This window comes from Sorex araneus, chromosome 2 (genome assembly GCF_027595985.1).
Source record: "Sorex araneus isolate mSorAra2 chromosome 2, mSorAra2.pri, whole genome shotgun sequence".
NCBI classification, from domain to species: Eukaryota; Metazoa; Chordata; class Mammalia; order Eulipotyphla; family Soricidae; genus Sorex; species Sorex araneus.
Window position 1 is genome coordinate 227,176,777 of NC_073303.1, and position 17,572 is coordinate 227,194,348.

The window sequence follows — 17,572 nt, forward strand, 5'->3', positions numbered from 1 at the left end:
TGAAATATATACTTTACATATCATGTATCTATAATAATCAATATGACACAAAGATAAAAATATTCTCAGTTATAAATATAAGATGAAACACTGTCTCTTAATGAGGGACAGTACAGCAGGAAAGGCACTTGCTTAGCACATAGCCAAACCAGGGTTGATCCCCAGTACCCTGTTATGGTCCCCTGAGCCCTGCCAGGAATAAGCACAGAGTGAGGAACAAGTACTAGTTGAGCACTGTCAGGTGTGGCCCCAAAACCAGGAAAAAATAAAAGTGAAAAATATACATACTTCAAACAAATTAGGACCTTGTTCTGGCTTCTGCCTATTTATCTAACAGAGGTCAGGGATTTGGCTCAGGAGTAGAATGCTTGTCTGGCTTGTGTGAATCCCTGAGCTCAATTCTCAAACAGCCCCCAGCCCACCCCAAATAAAAAAAAAAAAAAACCTCCATTGATTACAAAGATCAAGTGTGTATGTGGGGGGGCGCGGGGGGGTGGATGGAACAATAATTAAAAAAAAAACTAATTATAAAATTTAAGGACCAGAGAGTGTTCAAAGAGCTGAGGACATGCTTTGCATGCCAGGGACTGGGGGGTCAATCCTCAGACCTACAGGTTCCTCTGAGAACTAAGTACATAGAGTTCTTCAGAGAATCAAGCACAGCTATGACTGACCAAGTGCAGAGCTTAGAGAAACCCCTGAAACACCATCACGTGAGACCACAAAACAGAACAAAACACCAGAAACGCTTGAGATCTCAATAAACAGAGAGCAAAATATATCACATTATAACAAAATGATTTTTAAAAATTTGTTGTTTTTTGGCCACACCTGGCTGTGCTCAGTTTAGTCCTGACTCTGTGCTCAGGGATCACTCCTGGAGATCACAGGTGATGCTGGGGACTAAACCCAGGTTAGGCAAGCACCTTACCTGATGGACTATGTCTCCAACCATCTTTTGAACCGATATTGCTATTGGTTCTGTTCTAAGCACTTTCTATTAAGTCACTTAATCCTTAGATGAACTTAGTAAGGCAGTATTCTTTGTTTCCTGCATTTTACTATTAAAGGAAATAATCTGAGAGTTGCTCAATTTCACCCTAGTAAGTGGAAGAACCAGTAGAGCAGAAGCTTAGTTTTATTAAGAGGTTAAGTGTCAAGCATCATCGTAACAACTTGACAATCTTTTTAGTGCTATGTAACAAGTGGTATTTTTACTTTTCACATGACATAAAATCTGCCAACTATTGTATTTGCTTTCCAATTCACCCTATCATCTCCTTTCCGTGCTTGAGAACATAAAGATAATCTATTTTTTTTCTTTTTGGGTCATACCCATCTATGCACAGGGGTTACTCCTGGCTCTGCACTCAGGAATTACCCCTGGCTGTGCTCAGACCATATGGGATGCTGGGAATTGAATCCGGGTCGGCCATGTGCAAGGCAAACGCCCTACCCACTGTGCTATTGCTCCAGCCCCAAAGATAATCTAATTGCTCAAAAGTTTTAGGTTGTGGGGGCTGGAGCGATAGCACAGCGGGTAGGGCGTTTGCCTTGCACGCGGCCGACCCGGGTTCGAATCCCAGCATCCCATATGGTCCCCTGAGCACGGCCAGGGGTGATTCCTGAGTGCAGAGCCAGGAGTAACCCCTGTGCATCGCCAGGTGTGACCCAAAAAGCCAAAAAAAAAAAAAAAAAAAAAAAAAGTTTTAGGTTGTGGATAATCTCAAAGTTTGTTTTGTGTCAAACCCAGTGGTGCTCAGGAGTGATTCCTGGCACTGCTTGGGGGATCATATGCATTACATATGCTTAATAAGGCAACTACCCGACCCCTTGTGCTAGTTTTCCAGCCCCAAATTTGAAATTACTTTGATGGTTAAATATAGTATAGGGATCTATCATTGCTTTTTTTCAGGGGAGAGAGGGTTTGGGTCACACCAGTGTGCTTGGGATCAAACCCAGACCAGCCACATGCAAGGCAAATACCCTACCGACTATACTACTCGCACAAGCTCCACTTACTTTTTATTATAAATTTTAGAATGTTTGAGTATCAACAAACTAAACTTAAAACACATTGGCTGTACTTAATTGGTTTGGGTGTGTGTGGCAGGGGGTGGTAACTGAAGTTTTTGCACTACATTATTTTGCACATTATTCAGAAATTAAAATACCCTTAGGAGCTCGAGAGTATAAAGGGCAGGGCACAAGAAATTTTTATTTTATTTATTTATTTATTTGGTTTTTTTTGGGTCACACCGGCGATGCACAGGGGTTACTTCTGGCTCTTCACTCAGGAATTACCCCTGGCGGTGCTCAGGGGACCATATGGGATGCTGGGATTAGAACCCGGGTCGGCCGCGTGCAAGGCAAACGCCCTACCCGCTGTGCTATCACTCCAGCCCCGGCACAAGAAATTTTTATACGTTACTAAAAAATTTTCCCACTGATCATTTTGAGAATTGGGATTAACAAAATGTTAATCAACACCAACTATAACTTTATGCTACTGTTATAGCTGTGCCTTTAGAAAAGATTGCTGTATGGAAAAGATCAATTATCATATTTTTTTCTTCGTGGGCCACACCCAGCTTGCTCAGGGCTTACTCTACCTCTGCACTCAGGAATCATTCTGGTGGTGCTCAAGGGACCATATGGAATGCCAGAGATTGAATCCGAGTTCTCTGCATACAAGGCAAGCACCCTACCCACTGTACTGTCTCTCTTGCGCCAGATCAACTATTTTAAACACATCATAAGAAGCAGATAACTCTTTAGAATTATAGACCTTTTAAAAATGTCATGTTTTTAAAAATACTAAAATAGGCAAATAAGCTTGTTTCACAGTGGTCTCTACTTAGAAATATTTCTTACCAAGATTGGCTTGCCCTGAAATGTTTTAACTTCTTCTCTTAAGTATTTAAAAGCCTGTTAACAAAGCAGAAATAACTTTCATTAGCACTCACATTTGTTAAGGGCATAGCTCAAAGGGAGGTTCAAAAAAAAAAAATCAACAAAACTACCATTCATTAGTCATTTTTCTGCTAATAGATCTTGATATTAGAAACTATCTTTAAACAGGGAATGAAATTTAAGAGCTCAGCAATAGTTGACATTTACAGAGGAAAAGGTAGCTATTATGGATTTCTGCAGATAAAAAAGCACAAGAATCAAAACAGACCCAAAACATCTACTTAAAAATGGTCCAAATGAACTCCTTCTACCCTTACCTGACCAGTCCTGAGCTGAGAACCCAATTCAATCTCAGGTTGAATTGAAATCCTGGCCCATTTTCAGTACAAACATTTCATGATTAAAAAAAAAAATATGGGCCAGAGAGACAGCACAAGCAACCACCAGGAATGATTCCTGAGCGCAGAGCCAGCAGCAACTCCTGAACATTACCAGTGTGCCATCTCCACCACACCCCCCACCCCCAATTCAATTGAACTGCCTTCTAAGATTGGGAAAAAAAAAAAATATATATATATATATAAAATTTATTTATTTTTTTGCTTTTTGGGTCACACCTGGCGATGCACACGGGTTACTCCTGGCTCATGCACTCAGGAATTACTCCTGGCAGTGCTCAGGGGACCATATGGGATGCTGGGAATCGAACCCGGGTCGGCCGCATGCAAGGCAAAACACCCTACCCGCTGTGCTATCGCTCCAGCCCCAAAAGGAAAAATATTTTTTAAAAATCTGAATGTGCCAATTAAACAATCTGTTTCAAAGGAATAGTTATTATCTTTATGTAGAAAATAATACCAATTAAGAATAAAAAAATTTGGCTGGGGAAACAGCTCAAAGGGCTAAGGCACACTCCCTGGCAGGTGGAGGCCTCCCAATTCCCAGTAGGGCACAGTTCCACTAGTACTGGAGGGTCCCAATAAAACCAGAGCAAGTACCACTAGGACCAGTTCCTAGACCTCATAAGCACTGTCTGGAAGACCCCCGGCTCCCCTCCCCCAAGTAACAATAAAAAGAGTAAAAGGTTTTAGGAAGATGGTAAAAAAGGAAAAAACAATGAATAAGCAACAGTCAAACTGGAAGATAATACAGGAGTTGGGTGCACATTAGGCATGCATCTGACTGGGGTTCAATTCCTGGAACCATTTAAGTATTGCAAGCATTGGTGGATGTAGCACTGGAGGCACCCAACACTATGGTGGCCTGGAAAATTCCTGGCACTAATGGCCCACACAACACAGAAGAACCATTGGTCTGTTGGCAAAGGATTTCCAATAGTCCCCTCATGCCCCACAGACTCCTGTGCACTGCCTAACAGGTTCCCCCACTAAAACAAGATGGAAAAGTAAATAAGATGATCAACCGTCTTTACAAAAGTAACTGCAGGGCCCAGAGCAATAGTACTGTGGATTGGGCACTTGCCTTGACAAAGTAGACCCAGATTTGACCCCCAGAATCCCATACGGTTCCCTGAGCCCAGACTGGAGTAAGCCCTGAGTACCACTGGGAATGACCCAAAAAAAGAAGTAACTGTAGGCACATATTTTCTCAACTAAAACATACCACTATTAAGCTGCTATGTAGCTCAGTGGCAAAGCACCTACCATACATTTGAGGCCCTGGATTTGATCCCTCAACTGCAATAAATAAATATAACAACAACCCCTCCCTTACAAAACATATCACTATTACTTTTTATCACCACTACTTGAAACATGAAAAAAAAAAAAAACACTTCTACTCACCTGTTGTGCATCTGTATCTGACTGGAACGTGATATACCAGTTACTATTGTGGGCAAACTCACAACTTATTACCTTAGGACAGTTTTCACTTTTAAACAAAGCTTTTACTTCCTGAAAAAGAAAATCTTTGTTTAAGTCTAAAAAAATGCATAAGCATCAAGCATATTTTCTCTTTATGTCTCCCAAACCTTTCTTTTATCTTTATCTGTCAATTGTTTGTGCCTTCTCCCCATTTTTCTATTAAGCATCAATCATGCTCTCAAATAATCAATCAGTTATTGTCTAGATTTTGTGTATGATTTAGGGAAGGAACTGTTTTGTAACAGGCAAAATTAAAACACTTCACTTGCCTACTGACAAGTTCAAATTTCCTTATATTAATATTGCCTCAAGGGCCAGAGATAACATGGTGGTGAAGGCTTTGCATATAGCTAATCCAGGTTTGATCCCTAGCATCCCATCTAGTCCCCTGAGCACCACCAGGAGTGATTCTGACTGCTGAGACAGGAGTAACTACAGAGCATTGCGAGGTGAGCCCCTAAAACAAAAGAAAACTAACCCCCCCAAAAAAACCAAAATTTCTCCAATTCTGTTATCTGCCCCCCCCCCCAAATATTTAATCCCATTAGCATTTTCTACAGGCTAAAGTTTTTTTTTTTTGCTTTTTGGGTCACGCCTGGCCATGCACGCGGGTTACTCCTGGTTCTGCACTCAGGAATTACTCCTGGCGGTGCTCAGGGGACCATATGGGATGCAGGGATTTGAACCCGGGTTGGCCGTGTGCAAGGCAAACGCCCTACCCGCTGTGCTATCACTCCAGCCCCAGGCTAAAGTATTTTCATGTAACTTTCATTCAATCCAGGAAATTTATCTATAATAGATTCATAGCTTAAAAACTGCAAAAAAAAATTCTCTCAAAAAATTTTATATAACTGAAAAGTAAAGATATGATCACTGGGGGGCTGGAGTGATAGCACAGCGGGTAGGGCGTTTGCCTTGCACGCGGCCGACCCGGGTTCAATTCCCAGCATCCCATATGGTCCCCTGAGCACCGCCAGGGGTAATTCCTGAGTGCAGAGCCAGGAGTGACCCTTGTGCATCGCCAGGTGTGACCCAAAAAGCAAAAAAAAAAAAAAAAAAGATATGATCACTAAGTCTCAGAACTATGCTAAACTATGTTAATAGTTTAAAAGAAGTTTATAAAAAAGAAAGAGGAAGGAAGGGAGGGAGGGAGGGAGGGAGGGAGGGACGGAGGGAGAGAAAGAAAGAGAAAGAAAAAGGAAGAGAGAAAGAGAGAGACAGAGAAAGGGAGGAGAGAAAGAAAGAGAAAGAGGGAGAAAGAAAGAGAGAAAGAAAGAAAGAGAGAAAGAGAACAAACGGGAAGTGAACACTGGACATCCCTAAAAATCTAAATCATCCACTGAAAATGAATCTGAAACAACTCTGTGTTTAATATTTCATTATTTACATTATAGATATGGTGAATTAGCTTAAACCCAGTGTTTCTCAACCTTTTCCATCTGTAGCCCCTTCTGACCTTATTTTCTTCCATTTGCACTACTGGCTGGTCCCCTATTCTCACAAACTGTGGAACCCCACATTTACGTGCTTTTCATCTGAGTGGCTAAGGAATATTCTAGGAGCTTTATGGGGAAACCAGTAATTGCCAAATAGCTAAAGAATCTAAGTTAAACTCTCCTACAAAATATAAAAATGTAACTTATTTTTCAGTTGCAATGATAATAAACTGAGCCAGGGATATGGTTCAATGGTGAAGTCCACGCAATGAATTCATGAACCCTGGGTGTGTGTGTGAATCTTCAATTCGAAATACTGAATTAGTATTAATGTGGCAATTCTGTTATGTGGCAAGGACCAAAAAATTATTTAAAAAATGGCAATTCTGGATCTGGAGCCAACAGTATAGTGGGTGGGCATTCCACAGGCTTCCCCAACCCTGACCAGGAGTAATCCCTGAGCAAGTTGATACCCCAAACAAACAAAAACCCAACAATAAGAAAAAAAAGGCAAGTCTGTTATAATGTTCGTCTGCCCCATCCATAACTTATTATGCTCTAATATGGCACCCCTGTATGAAGCTCTGTGGTATAGTGGCAATGAAGCATGGGTTTCAGAATCAGAGAAACCAAGGCAAAACCAAGTTCTGACATATAACAGCTGAAATGTACCTAAAGCATGTTAACCTAACATTCAGTTATTTTATTGGTAAACAGATAATAAAAAAATAGCATCACAACACTAACAAGTCCACCCATTTTAGAACACAGAATTGTATTTTTTATCTTTCATGCTTCTAGCATTTCAGAATTTTGTATTTAACCTATTTACAATAATTGATGGGAGGGCACTAATTTACTACTTTGCTCATTTACTTCTAACAGTTTAAACAGTAATTTAGTTTGAACAACACCTAACAATTTACCTCTACTGGAGTTGTCTCAGGAATCTCTCGAAGAATAACAATACAACGTTTATGACTTGGTCTTACTTTCTCGCCTTTCTCATCAACTTGTACCATAGGAGAGGCTGAAATTTAAAGAAAGATTTTATTCAAAAATGATAAACAAAGATAACAGCAATGTCATTAAATACTATTCGTTTCTATCTTCAACAGAATTTGATTTCCTAAAAACTTTAAGTAAAAAAGATTGGAGGTGTGTGTCACTTTTAAGCAGAAAATCTCTCTGGTGATAATATTTTGAGATGGGGGCTGGAGCAACAGCAGGGTGGGTAGTAGGGCACCTGCTTGGCACACGGCCAACTCAGGTTCAACCCCAGCATCCCAGCTTGTCCCCTGAGCCTCGCCAAGTGTAATTCCTGACTGCAGAGCCAGGAATTATTCCTGAGCAGGATGAAGTCCATAAACCAAAAACACTTGAAGTTGATATGCAAAGAATGTTGTCATTTGTAATTCTCTGAACAAGCATCACAACACCTACTTTGAGAAGAAGCCTGCAGGGAGTACTTACTATTTAAATCTAATTAAATTAATTTCCTTATATATAAAATGAATCAATTCTTTATTTCAGTTGATAATAAAAACCAACATATGAGTGTACGTGGGGTCGGAGCGATAGTACAGTGGGTAGGGCGGCTGACCCGGGTTCAATCCCTGGGCATCCCATGTGGTCCCCTGAGCACCACCCACCAGGAGTGATTCCTGAGCAGAGAGCCAGGAGTAACCCCTAAGTATTGCTGGGTGTGATCCCCCCCCCAAAAAAAAAGCCCACCAAATCAATGAGTGTTTGTGCACTAACCATACATTGCTCCATATCTAGCTCTGATGTATTAAAAAAAAAATTCTTGGGCTCAAAACTGGAGTTTAGGAACAACTCTTGAGCACCACTGATATGGCCCAACCGCCACCTCAGCCTTGAAATGAAATTCTGAAGTATAATTAAAATACATAAACAGGACTTAAGCAAAATATTACAACCAACAATTTTCCATTGATTTTAACATACTTTTACAATGGCATAAAACCAATTTGTAGGTGCTTATTTTGAGGAAATATTAGGAGAAAACAGTACCATAAAGACAACTTAATTCTAGTTCCTTCAGACACAAAACAGAGAACCATGTCTCAATGAACAGATAAGAATGAATGTGAGTGAAAGAGAAACTAACGCTTGACTGGAATTTAAATTTGAAATTTAAAATGGGATGAAGTGATCATAGGAAAGAAACTAAGATTCTGTAAAATCCTTTTTCCAGCTCTCCAACATTATGAGAAACTTGGGGATTCTATCAGTCTCAAAGCAATTCTTTAAATACTGGTAAGACTGGCTGATTTTGAAAAAATGGTATCTCAATAATCCTCACACACTTTCCTCTAAGGAAATTATTTTGATTAATTTCAGCAAATTATTCATAACAATCAATACAAAATAAATTATTTAGGTCCTGTTTTAGGGGTAGGCTTTGGGGGTCAGGGTGGAAACATTTGAAATATGGTGGTGTAATGGAGGTGGGACTGGAGTTGGAATATTAAATGTAACAAATTACTGTGAACAACTTTTAAAAATGAAATAAAATCTAAAAAAATAAATAAAACTGAATAAATCAATTAGATTTCATAAATATTCTGAACTTTGAGAATGAAAGTCCTCTACCCCACAAAAGCAAATTATTGGATGAGCTATGTTTACAAAACCCACAAGAAATTGCCAAAACACAACACTAAAATATCTTATATTCTTCACATACACAACATATTGTGGGCCTATTAATCTGTGTAATGTTTCAACTGCATGTGGACATGAAATGTATACTAAACTACGATTTAAAATGTACTGTCTATTTGGATTCAAAGTTCAAAACAGCTTTAGTGAATATGACAAATAAAGCTTTTTAATAGTAAGAAACCTGAGATTCACTGATTATACTTGAGTAAGTAGGTATTAAGATGAATAAAGTTGCAGATGATGAAAATTCAATACCATCAGGCAGTAAAACTACTGAAACAATAGCAAAATATATAAAATTTTTTTAAAATTCCTTTTATGATACTTAAATTGTACAGGAAAAAATGTAACTATTAAGACAACTTTATTTTAAATTAAAAAATAACCCAAAAAGGTATTTACATACATCTTAATACTTCAATAATTAGATCCAGGTCTGTGGTCAGCTTTTTAATTTCTTCCATGTTGGCAACTGTCCAAATTGGGATGAACTGATCACTGTCCATTTGAGAGATCAAGTAAAGATCCTTTGACAAATTTTCTCTGGGGGGAGGAAAAATAAACAGTTCTAGAAAATCAACAATTCCTTAAAGCCCATAAAAACAGGTTTCTTGTTCATTTTTTGTCCTAACTCAAGAAAAACAAAATCATATTTTCAGAAATAGCTTGGTGACCTGTGAAATACAAAACAGAGGGCTGAAGAGATAGCTCAAAGAGGACTATCTCTCAAAAGGAGAGACAGCACATGCTCTGCATGCAAGAGGCCTGGTCATGGTACCAAGTACCACCAGGCATGACACACCCAAACACATAGCCAAGAGTAGCCCCTGAGCACCACTGGGAGTAACTAAGCCCTCACTCCCATCCCCCCCAATACATAATACAACACACATGCTCAATAACATCATCTGAAACTTTAGAAGGCTGTAATTGATGGTACTCAGCAGGGTTTGCTGCTGGGGATCAAACCAAGGGGCTACCACATGAGCCATATCCCCAACACTGCAGATTTTTCTTTCTTGCTTTCTTTTTTAATGGTGCCAGGATTGAATGCAGATTTCATGCATGCAAAGCATACACTTTACCACTGAGTAACAGCCTTGGCCCCTTGAAAATTTTTGAATCTGAAAATACACCTCATCCTATATATCAGTGGTTCTGAATAAAGAGATTCATGAAATACTGAAATGCAAAGAGGATTAATACTGATTTTTAAAGTGTGTTTATTACATACTGTGGATTTCCATTGGGGGGGTGTGTGTGTGTCCACTCCTGGCTCTGTGTTTGGAGACCATGCAGTGCCAGGCTTTGAATAGGGGTTGGCTGCATGAAGGAAGTGCTTTAACTCTTGTACACTCTCTGGCCCCTTATAAACATCTTATCACTGATACGAAATATGCATATTGGGGAAATTTGTAACCCATGTGCTGAATCATGAAAAACTTAATTTCCTTCCTCCTTCTCCCTTCCCACCCTCCCTCCCCGCTTTCCCCACCCCATAACCCACACGCTGAATCATGAAAAACTTTTAATTTCCTTCCTCCCTCCTTTCCCACCCTCCACCACCCTGTGGTGGTGGTGGTGGTGAAACACAGGGCTTATTCCTGGCTTTGTGCTAGCATCACTCCTGGCCGTGCTCCTGGGACCATATGTGGTGCTGGATATCAAACCAGGAGAGGCTGCACAAACCTGTTCAGCACCTTAAAAATTCTTACAAGGTTGGGGCTGGAGGGAGAGATAGTAAAATGGGTAGGGCTCTTACCCTACATGCACATAATTCCAGGTTTAATCCCCAGTATCCCCAAGCCCACCAGAAATGATCCCTGAGCACAGAACCAGAGTAAGTCCTGAGCACCACCAGGTGTAGCCCAAACAAAAAATCTAAAAGGTTTTATTTATTAAGCTGTTTAAAATTCAATTTAAGTAATCATTTTTTGTGGCCAAAGTGAATAAGAAGTGAGTAGGGCACTGGCCTTGCACACAGGTGGCACAGATTTGACCCACGGCATTCCCTATATGGTTTCCCAAGCCACCCAGAAGCAAGCCCTGAGCACAGAGCCATTCCTGGCTCAGGGCTCACTCCTGGCAGGGCTCAGGGAAACTAAATGGGGTGCCAGGGATTGAACCTGGTCAGCTGATACAAGGCTAGTAGATCTACCTATCTACTGTACTGTGGCTCTGGCCCCTAATTAAGAAAAAAAATTATAGCAAAACTAATGTAAAATAAAACTTGTTTTTTATTTGATATTCATATAAAATATTTGAAGCAATTTATTATTAAATATAAAACAAAGAAACTTTTTCCTGGGGCCACAGCAAAGCCTTGCAAGCTGTCAAAGCAAGTTAGATCTCCAGCATCCAATATGGTCCCAGAGCATCACCAAACTCCTGAGCACCATTGGCTATTGTCCATAAATAAACCCAAAAAGAGTTAGTTTCTTGCAGTCCTGGGATACAGTTCAAAGGTCAGGAGAGTATGTATTGTAGGAGGTTTGGTTTAGATCCCTGGCACTATAGTCTCCTATTACCAGGACTGAGCCAGTAGTATTCCCTGAGCATCACAGTGTGAGGCCTTCAAATAAACAAACAAACAAACAACAAGAAAAACCCTGCAACTATCAGAAACTTGGTAAACCATGGATCTTTAATAAAAATTAAATATATTAAAAAAAACCCCAAAAGCCACTATTTCAGTAATCCTGTTGCTCATCGATTTGTTCAAGCAGGCACCAGTAACGTCTCTCACTGAGAGACTTATTGTTACTGTTTTTGGCATATCCAATATGCACTCGGGCTCGATACTCGATACTCTCGGTAGCTTGCCGGGCTCTCCGAGAGGGGCGGAGGAATCGAACTGGGGTGGGCCGCGTGAAAGGCTAACGCCCAACCGCTGTGCTATCACTACAGCCCATTTCAGTAACGACATTATTCAAAACTAAAGGGGCTAAGGTACTTTTCCTTGTGTCCACTGCTCCATTTTTCTCCATTTAGCACTTATCACCTAATATACTTCTAAGCTTATTTTTAGTAAATTTATTATTCCATCTTCCCCACACTTGATACAGTTTGTTCCCTTAAGGATCTGTTTTTCAAACAACATGTTTCACACTGTTTTTAAAAGTGCAAATACGAGCTACAAAAAAACAACAAATACATATTCAGGAATCCCAGGTTTGATCCCCATGACTCTATGATATCCCAAGCAAAATAATAACCAAAAATTAAAAATAAGGACACTATAATTAAGTTCTTTCTTTCTTCTTCTTCTTCTTCTTTTTTTTTTTTGCTTTTTGGGTCACACCCACCAATGCACAGGGGTTACTCCTGGCTCTGCACTCAGGAATTACCCCTGGCGGTGCTCAGGGGATGATATGGGATGCTGGGAATCGAACCTGGGTCAGCCTGGATTGGCCGAGTGCAAGGCAAGCGCCCTACCCACTGTGCTACTGCTCCAGCCCCTATAATTAAGTTCTTTCTACAATTAAGCTCTGCAGCTTAGGTCAGATATAGCTTATAGTAGGGGTATTCTTATAAAATTGTGGGTGAAATTCTTTTCAAAAGTAAGTCAAATAAATAATGGATCTAACATCTTGGATTTGATTAGTCATGACTAATAACTGTTACACATGAATGGAAATTCAACTCAGCTACATTAAATGACAACTATCCGTAGCTCTTAAGTGGATGTAGAAAATCATAGTGAGCCAGAGATCTATTGTAACAACTATTAAATATTGAATAAATTATTTTTAGAGATAAAGGAGGGCTGTAAAAACATGAAGGACAAAATAAAATTCCATTTCTTGCCTGAGTGCATCTGCAGATCTGGCCCAGAGAGAAAATATTTTTAAAGACTTTTGTAAGGCTCACATTAGGAAACAGAAACTAAAGGACCCCTAACACGTTGCTGATTTTCTCCCATGACATTTCCTGAATTCTAAGGAGGAAACCAGAAAAATGTCAAAGATAATTTTAAAAGTAGAGTAAGGGGCTGGATCTACAGTACTGTGGTTAGAGCACTTGCTAACCACTTTAACACTTGTGGTTAGTGTACTTGTCCCTCAAGCCTCAACAGGAGTGATTCCTGAGGGTAGCACCAAAAGTAAGCCCTGAGCACAGGGGGTGTGGCCCCCAAACAAACAAACAAAAAGAGTAAATCTGAATCCTGCTAGGGGACTCCTTTCCAATGTGGGATGCATCCTACTCTTTTCCCTTTATTTATTTATTTTTTGCTTTTCTGGGGTCACACCCAGTGATGCTGGGGTTACTCCTGGCTCTGCACTCAGGAATTACTCCTGACAGTGCTCAGGTGACCATATGGAGGGAGTTGAACCCGGGCTGGCCGCGTACAAGGCAAACGCCCTACCTGCTATGCTATCGCTCCAGCCCCTCTTTTCCCTTTTCTTAAGTAAAATCTTCACCTGAATTTAGCAACCCTACCCTCCAAGTAAATTTTAAGAAGAAAATCTCTGTGATGTAGTAATTAAGTTCCAGTGGAAGGAGGAACCTACAACAGACATAAGACATGTCTCATCTTCCTTAGAAGAAATCTGCCAGATTACAAGAGAGTGACAGATTAAGAGACTGAAAAACTAATTACAAACCTGCTAGAAGGATACAGAATCACCAGTGATAAGACAGAGATAACAGGGACTTTCGGGTATGAATGCCCTGTATCCACTAGGAGTGATAATTGAGCACAAAGCCAGGAAAAAACACTGAGCACCACTGGATATAGTCCCAACAATCAAACATAGATGAGGGTAGCAGAAAATAATCAACTGCAAAATCAAAACCCTCAGAGGACCAGGACAGATAAATCAGAGTGGTATTGCTTAGTCCAACCTAGCTCAATGAACTAAAGCAATCAATCTGCTCCTTCCAACCTCTTGAGGAAAGTTCAAATCTAATCCAGACATTAATTGCAAAATCACTTGCAGATTCTATACTTCCTTTTTTATGCAATGGACAGAAGAAAATCAAAACTTCTATGACAAGCAAAGGCTTGTCATAACAGAAGAAAAAACTAGAAATATAAGGTGCAATATAGTAGGAAAAGAATTTAAAATTAAAAAGATGTTAAAATTGAGGGCTGGTGGGTGACACAGCTCAACAGCACAGTAGCCTTGCATATGTAGGCCTGGGTTTAATCCTCAACATGGCGCGAACGCGCGCGCGCGCGCACGCGCACATACACGCACATACACACACACACACACACACACACACCTTAAAAAACAAACAACAAAATCCATTGTTTTGGGGTCACACCCAGCTGTGCTCATGGGACTCAGAGGAACACATGAGGTTCCAGGAATCAAACCCAAGCAAGTACTCTCACTACACACTCCCATAAATGTAACTGCTAGAGGGGAAGAAAGCAGGAGGCTCTTCCTTTTATTCTAGGACTGATACTATATTACAAAGCACCCCTTCAGGTTGGGGCATGGGGTGTAAAGAAATCTGAGCTATCTGGAATGAGGATTATACTCATTTAAATAAACTAAGAGCATATTATATAAAGAAGTCTATGATGGTTCGAGGAGATGGTTCAGTATTTCCCATGCTGGAACCCCAGGTTTGGGTTTTTTTGTTTTGTTTTTTTTTTGGGGTCACATCCAGTGATACATGGGGGTTACTCCTGGCTCTGCACTCAGGAAATACTCCTGGTGGTGCTCGGGGGACCATATGGGAAGCTAGAAACTGAATCCGGGTCAGCCACTGCAAGGTATACGCCCTACCTGCTTGTGCTATCATTCCAGCTCCTGGAGCTCCAGGTTTAATCCCCGATATCACACAGTTCTCCAAAAACAACCAGGTTTGGGTCATAAGCTCTATGTCCATCCACCTATCTTGCTAGAAACTAAATAATCATAGTAAGAACCAACTACTAAAAATACAAAGTAACTGATAGTCATTTTTGCACAAGGAAACTATGCAATAGAAATTTCATTATCTTTCTATTGGATAGATACCCTTTGCATGCATACTCAGTGATAAACTACATCTTTAAATCTTTGTAAGAAATATACTAGGACTGGGGAGATGACTCAAAGGGCTGGAGTGCAAGTGTGTGTGTGTGTGTGTGTGTGTGTGTGTGTGTGTGTGTGTGTGTGTGTGTGTGTGTGTGTGTGTGTGTGTGTGTGTGTGTGTGTGTGTGTGTGTGTGTGTGGTGGGTATCCCTAGGTTTGATCCCTGGCATTGCTTGGTCCCCTGAGCACCACCAGAAGTGACAAAAACAGAAGGAAAGGGAAAAGGAAGAGGAAAAAATAAAGGGCAGATTGAGAATGTAATCCAGTGATAAAGCACATGCCTTGCCTTGTGTGAGGTTCTAGGTTCCATCCTGGCACCAAAAATGGAAAAAAAAATGATACCAAAATGCATCACTGAAATAAATTAAAGTCATCCAGCCATTTTTTCTTTTTCACTATATTTTTAGGGGTATTTATACATCTACTAGCCAAAGAATTTGAAAAAGAAGATAAACAAAAATACTAGAATACCGTGAAAAACAGAATTCTAATTGTTTCTTCAGACATTCTTTTAAGTCTTCTGTAGAAATTGCTGAACTGCTTTCTCCTGGTGATAGAAAATAACAGGAAAAGGTTAATATCTAGTTATCAAAGTGGCATACTTTATATATTATTATACTCAAGTGCCAGAAAATATCCACATTTTAAAATTCATCATAAAATAACATGATTCTAATTCCCATTAGAATCCAGATAGCTATACAGGTAAAATCACATTAAAATCCAGATACTAGAATCTGGATAGAATTTAGATCCAATTCTTGTAACCTATGTTTCTTTAGCTGTATTTCTCATCAGTTTTAAAACTACCAACTAACAAAAGCATCATTACTGCCAAAAGTACTCAGTTATTTTGCAAGATACATTTTAAACACTTAAGTGAAATATGTGGTAACTGATTCTTTAATGAAAGCTCACAAAAGTATTATTAAATCTGAATTTGAAGGAGGAACTAGCTAAGTAGAATTATACATATATTTACATTTGTATTGTTGGCATTAATTTGGTAGTAAGCACACTTCTTAAAACTTCTTTCAGTAATATTCCTTTTCATTCCTTGATTTAGGCATTTTATCTTAATAGGTATGTTTAAGTCACTCAAAAATCTAAAGAATCAGACTAACTAATCTTGTTATTTTCAAAGCCATTGAATAATAATTGATAAATGGGCTGGAGAGATAGTACAGGAGTTAAGGTGCTTGCCTCGTATGCTGCCAACAATAATTTAATCCCCAGCACCACTTGGTTCCCTGAACAGAATTGGGTATAGCCCCTGAGCATGCTAGGTGTAGCCCAAAAGCTGCCTACCCCAACCCCTGCAAAAAATTTAACTATTAAGTAGACTGAACCAAAAAGATACTATAGGTAAGGTGTCATTTTTTTTTTTTGAGATAGCTACAAGGTTTTCATGATTGAGTTCTAATCATACAATAATTATCGAGCAACCATCAGGTAAGGTGTCTTGTATATGATCGATCCAAATTTGATTCCAGGCACCACATATGGTTCCCCAAATCTATCAGAAGTGGTCCCAGAGCATAGAGACTGGCACTATCCCTGAACACAGTCCAATATGAGCCCCCCCAAAAGGAAAAAAATTCAATATGCAGAAGACAAAATATAGGTTTTTCAGAAGTAAATTTTGGGCATCATTTTACCCCAATCTTTTCTTAGCACTTGTGAGTGAACAATTATATAATCCCTAGCAATAGAAGTTCCCCAAGTACCACCAAGTAGTGGTGATACTACTTGGTATCAGAACACTGCTGGTATGGTCCAAAACAATGAAATAAAATAAAAGCAATCTAGAGCTGGAAAGATAGTTCAAAGGGCTAGGGGGCTGAAGCCATAGCACAGCGGGTAGGGTGTTTGCCTTGCACGCAGACAACCCGGGTTCGAATCCCAGCATCCCATATGGTCCCCTGAGCAGAGCCAGGAGTAACCCCTGTGCATCGCCGGGAGTAACCAAAAAAAAAAAAAAAAAAAAAAGGCTAAAAAATGCATCCTCTGCCTATAAAAGCCCCCTTGCAGTCCTTTGCACCTTGGCACAGAAAAGTCAGAATAGCCTCTCTACCATACCCCTCCAAAGAAGTGTTCTACTCATTTGCAAGCCTTCTAACAAAAAACTCACCTACCGAAGTCCTGGCTATTAGAAACTTTAAGTCATAGGAAACTTCCTAAAATACCAACTGGCTGCTCCATCTCCTAACAATTGTTCATGAACTGGGAAGTTACCTCAGGAAGTTCAAGTAAATAATTTGCATGCAAAAACCCTGGCTGGTTTCTCGCTCCAGTACTGCATGGTTCCCCAAGAACAGCTAGATGTGCACCCAAAATAAAAAACACCCAATTCTGTTCAAATGAAAGAGTAGCTAGGTAGATTATGACCACAAGTAGAGAAAAGAGCCTTTGCCTTATATGATTATACGAAACCACAGCCCACTTCCCTTTTAAAATAAAAGGGAATAAAATAAAATCCTAATCTAGATATTTATAATAAACAAGGAAATTACGGGCAAATGCTTATATATCCTCATTGAAGTCCTAAAATTAAGCTGCAGGGGCTAGAGATAGCTCTAAGGGCTGGAGTACATGTTTTGCACACAGTAGCACTGAC

The 17,572-nt window shown here is 39.8% G+C and overlaps 1 protein-coding gene across 2 annotated transcripts in view; it reads right to left on the bottom strand.

Annotated features, from left to right (window-relative positions):
* Positions 1-17,572, bottom strand: part of LARP4 (La ribonucleoprotein 4) — a 75,026-nt gene that overhangs the window by 30,582 nt on the left and 26,872 nt on the right. For both annotated transcript variants that reach the window (XM_055127946.1, XM_055127945.1), the window contains exons 4-8: positions 15,427-15,502; positions 9,330-9,466; positions 7,162-7,265; positions 4,719-4,829; positions 2,875-2,928 (exon numbers count right to left, since the gene is read on the bottom strand). In XM_055127946.1, coding sequence (XP_054983921.1) covers positions 2,875-2,928; positions 4,719-4,829; positions 7,162-7,265; positions 9,330-9,466; positions 15,427-15,502 — 482 coding nt within the window. The remainder of the gene's footprint in view (positions 1-2,874; positions 2,929-4,718; positions 4,830-7,161; positions 7,266-9,329; positions 9,467-15,426; positions 15,503-17,572) is intronic.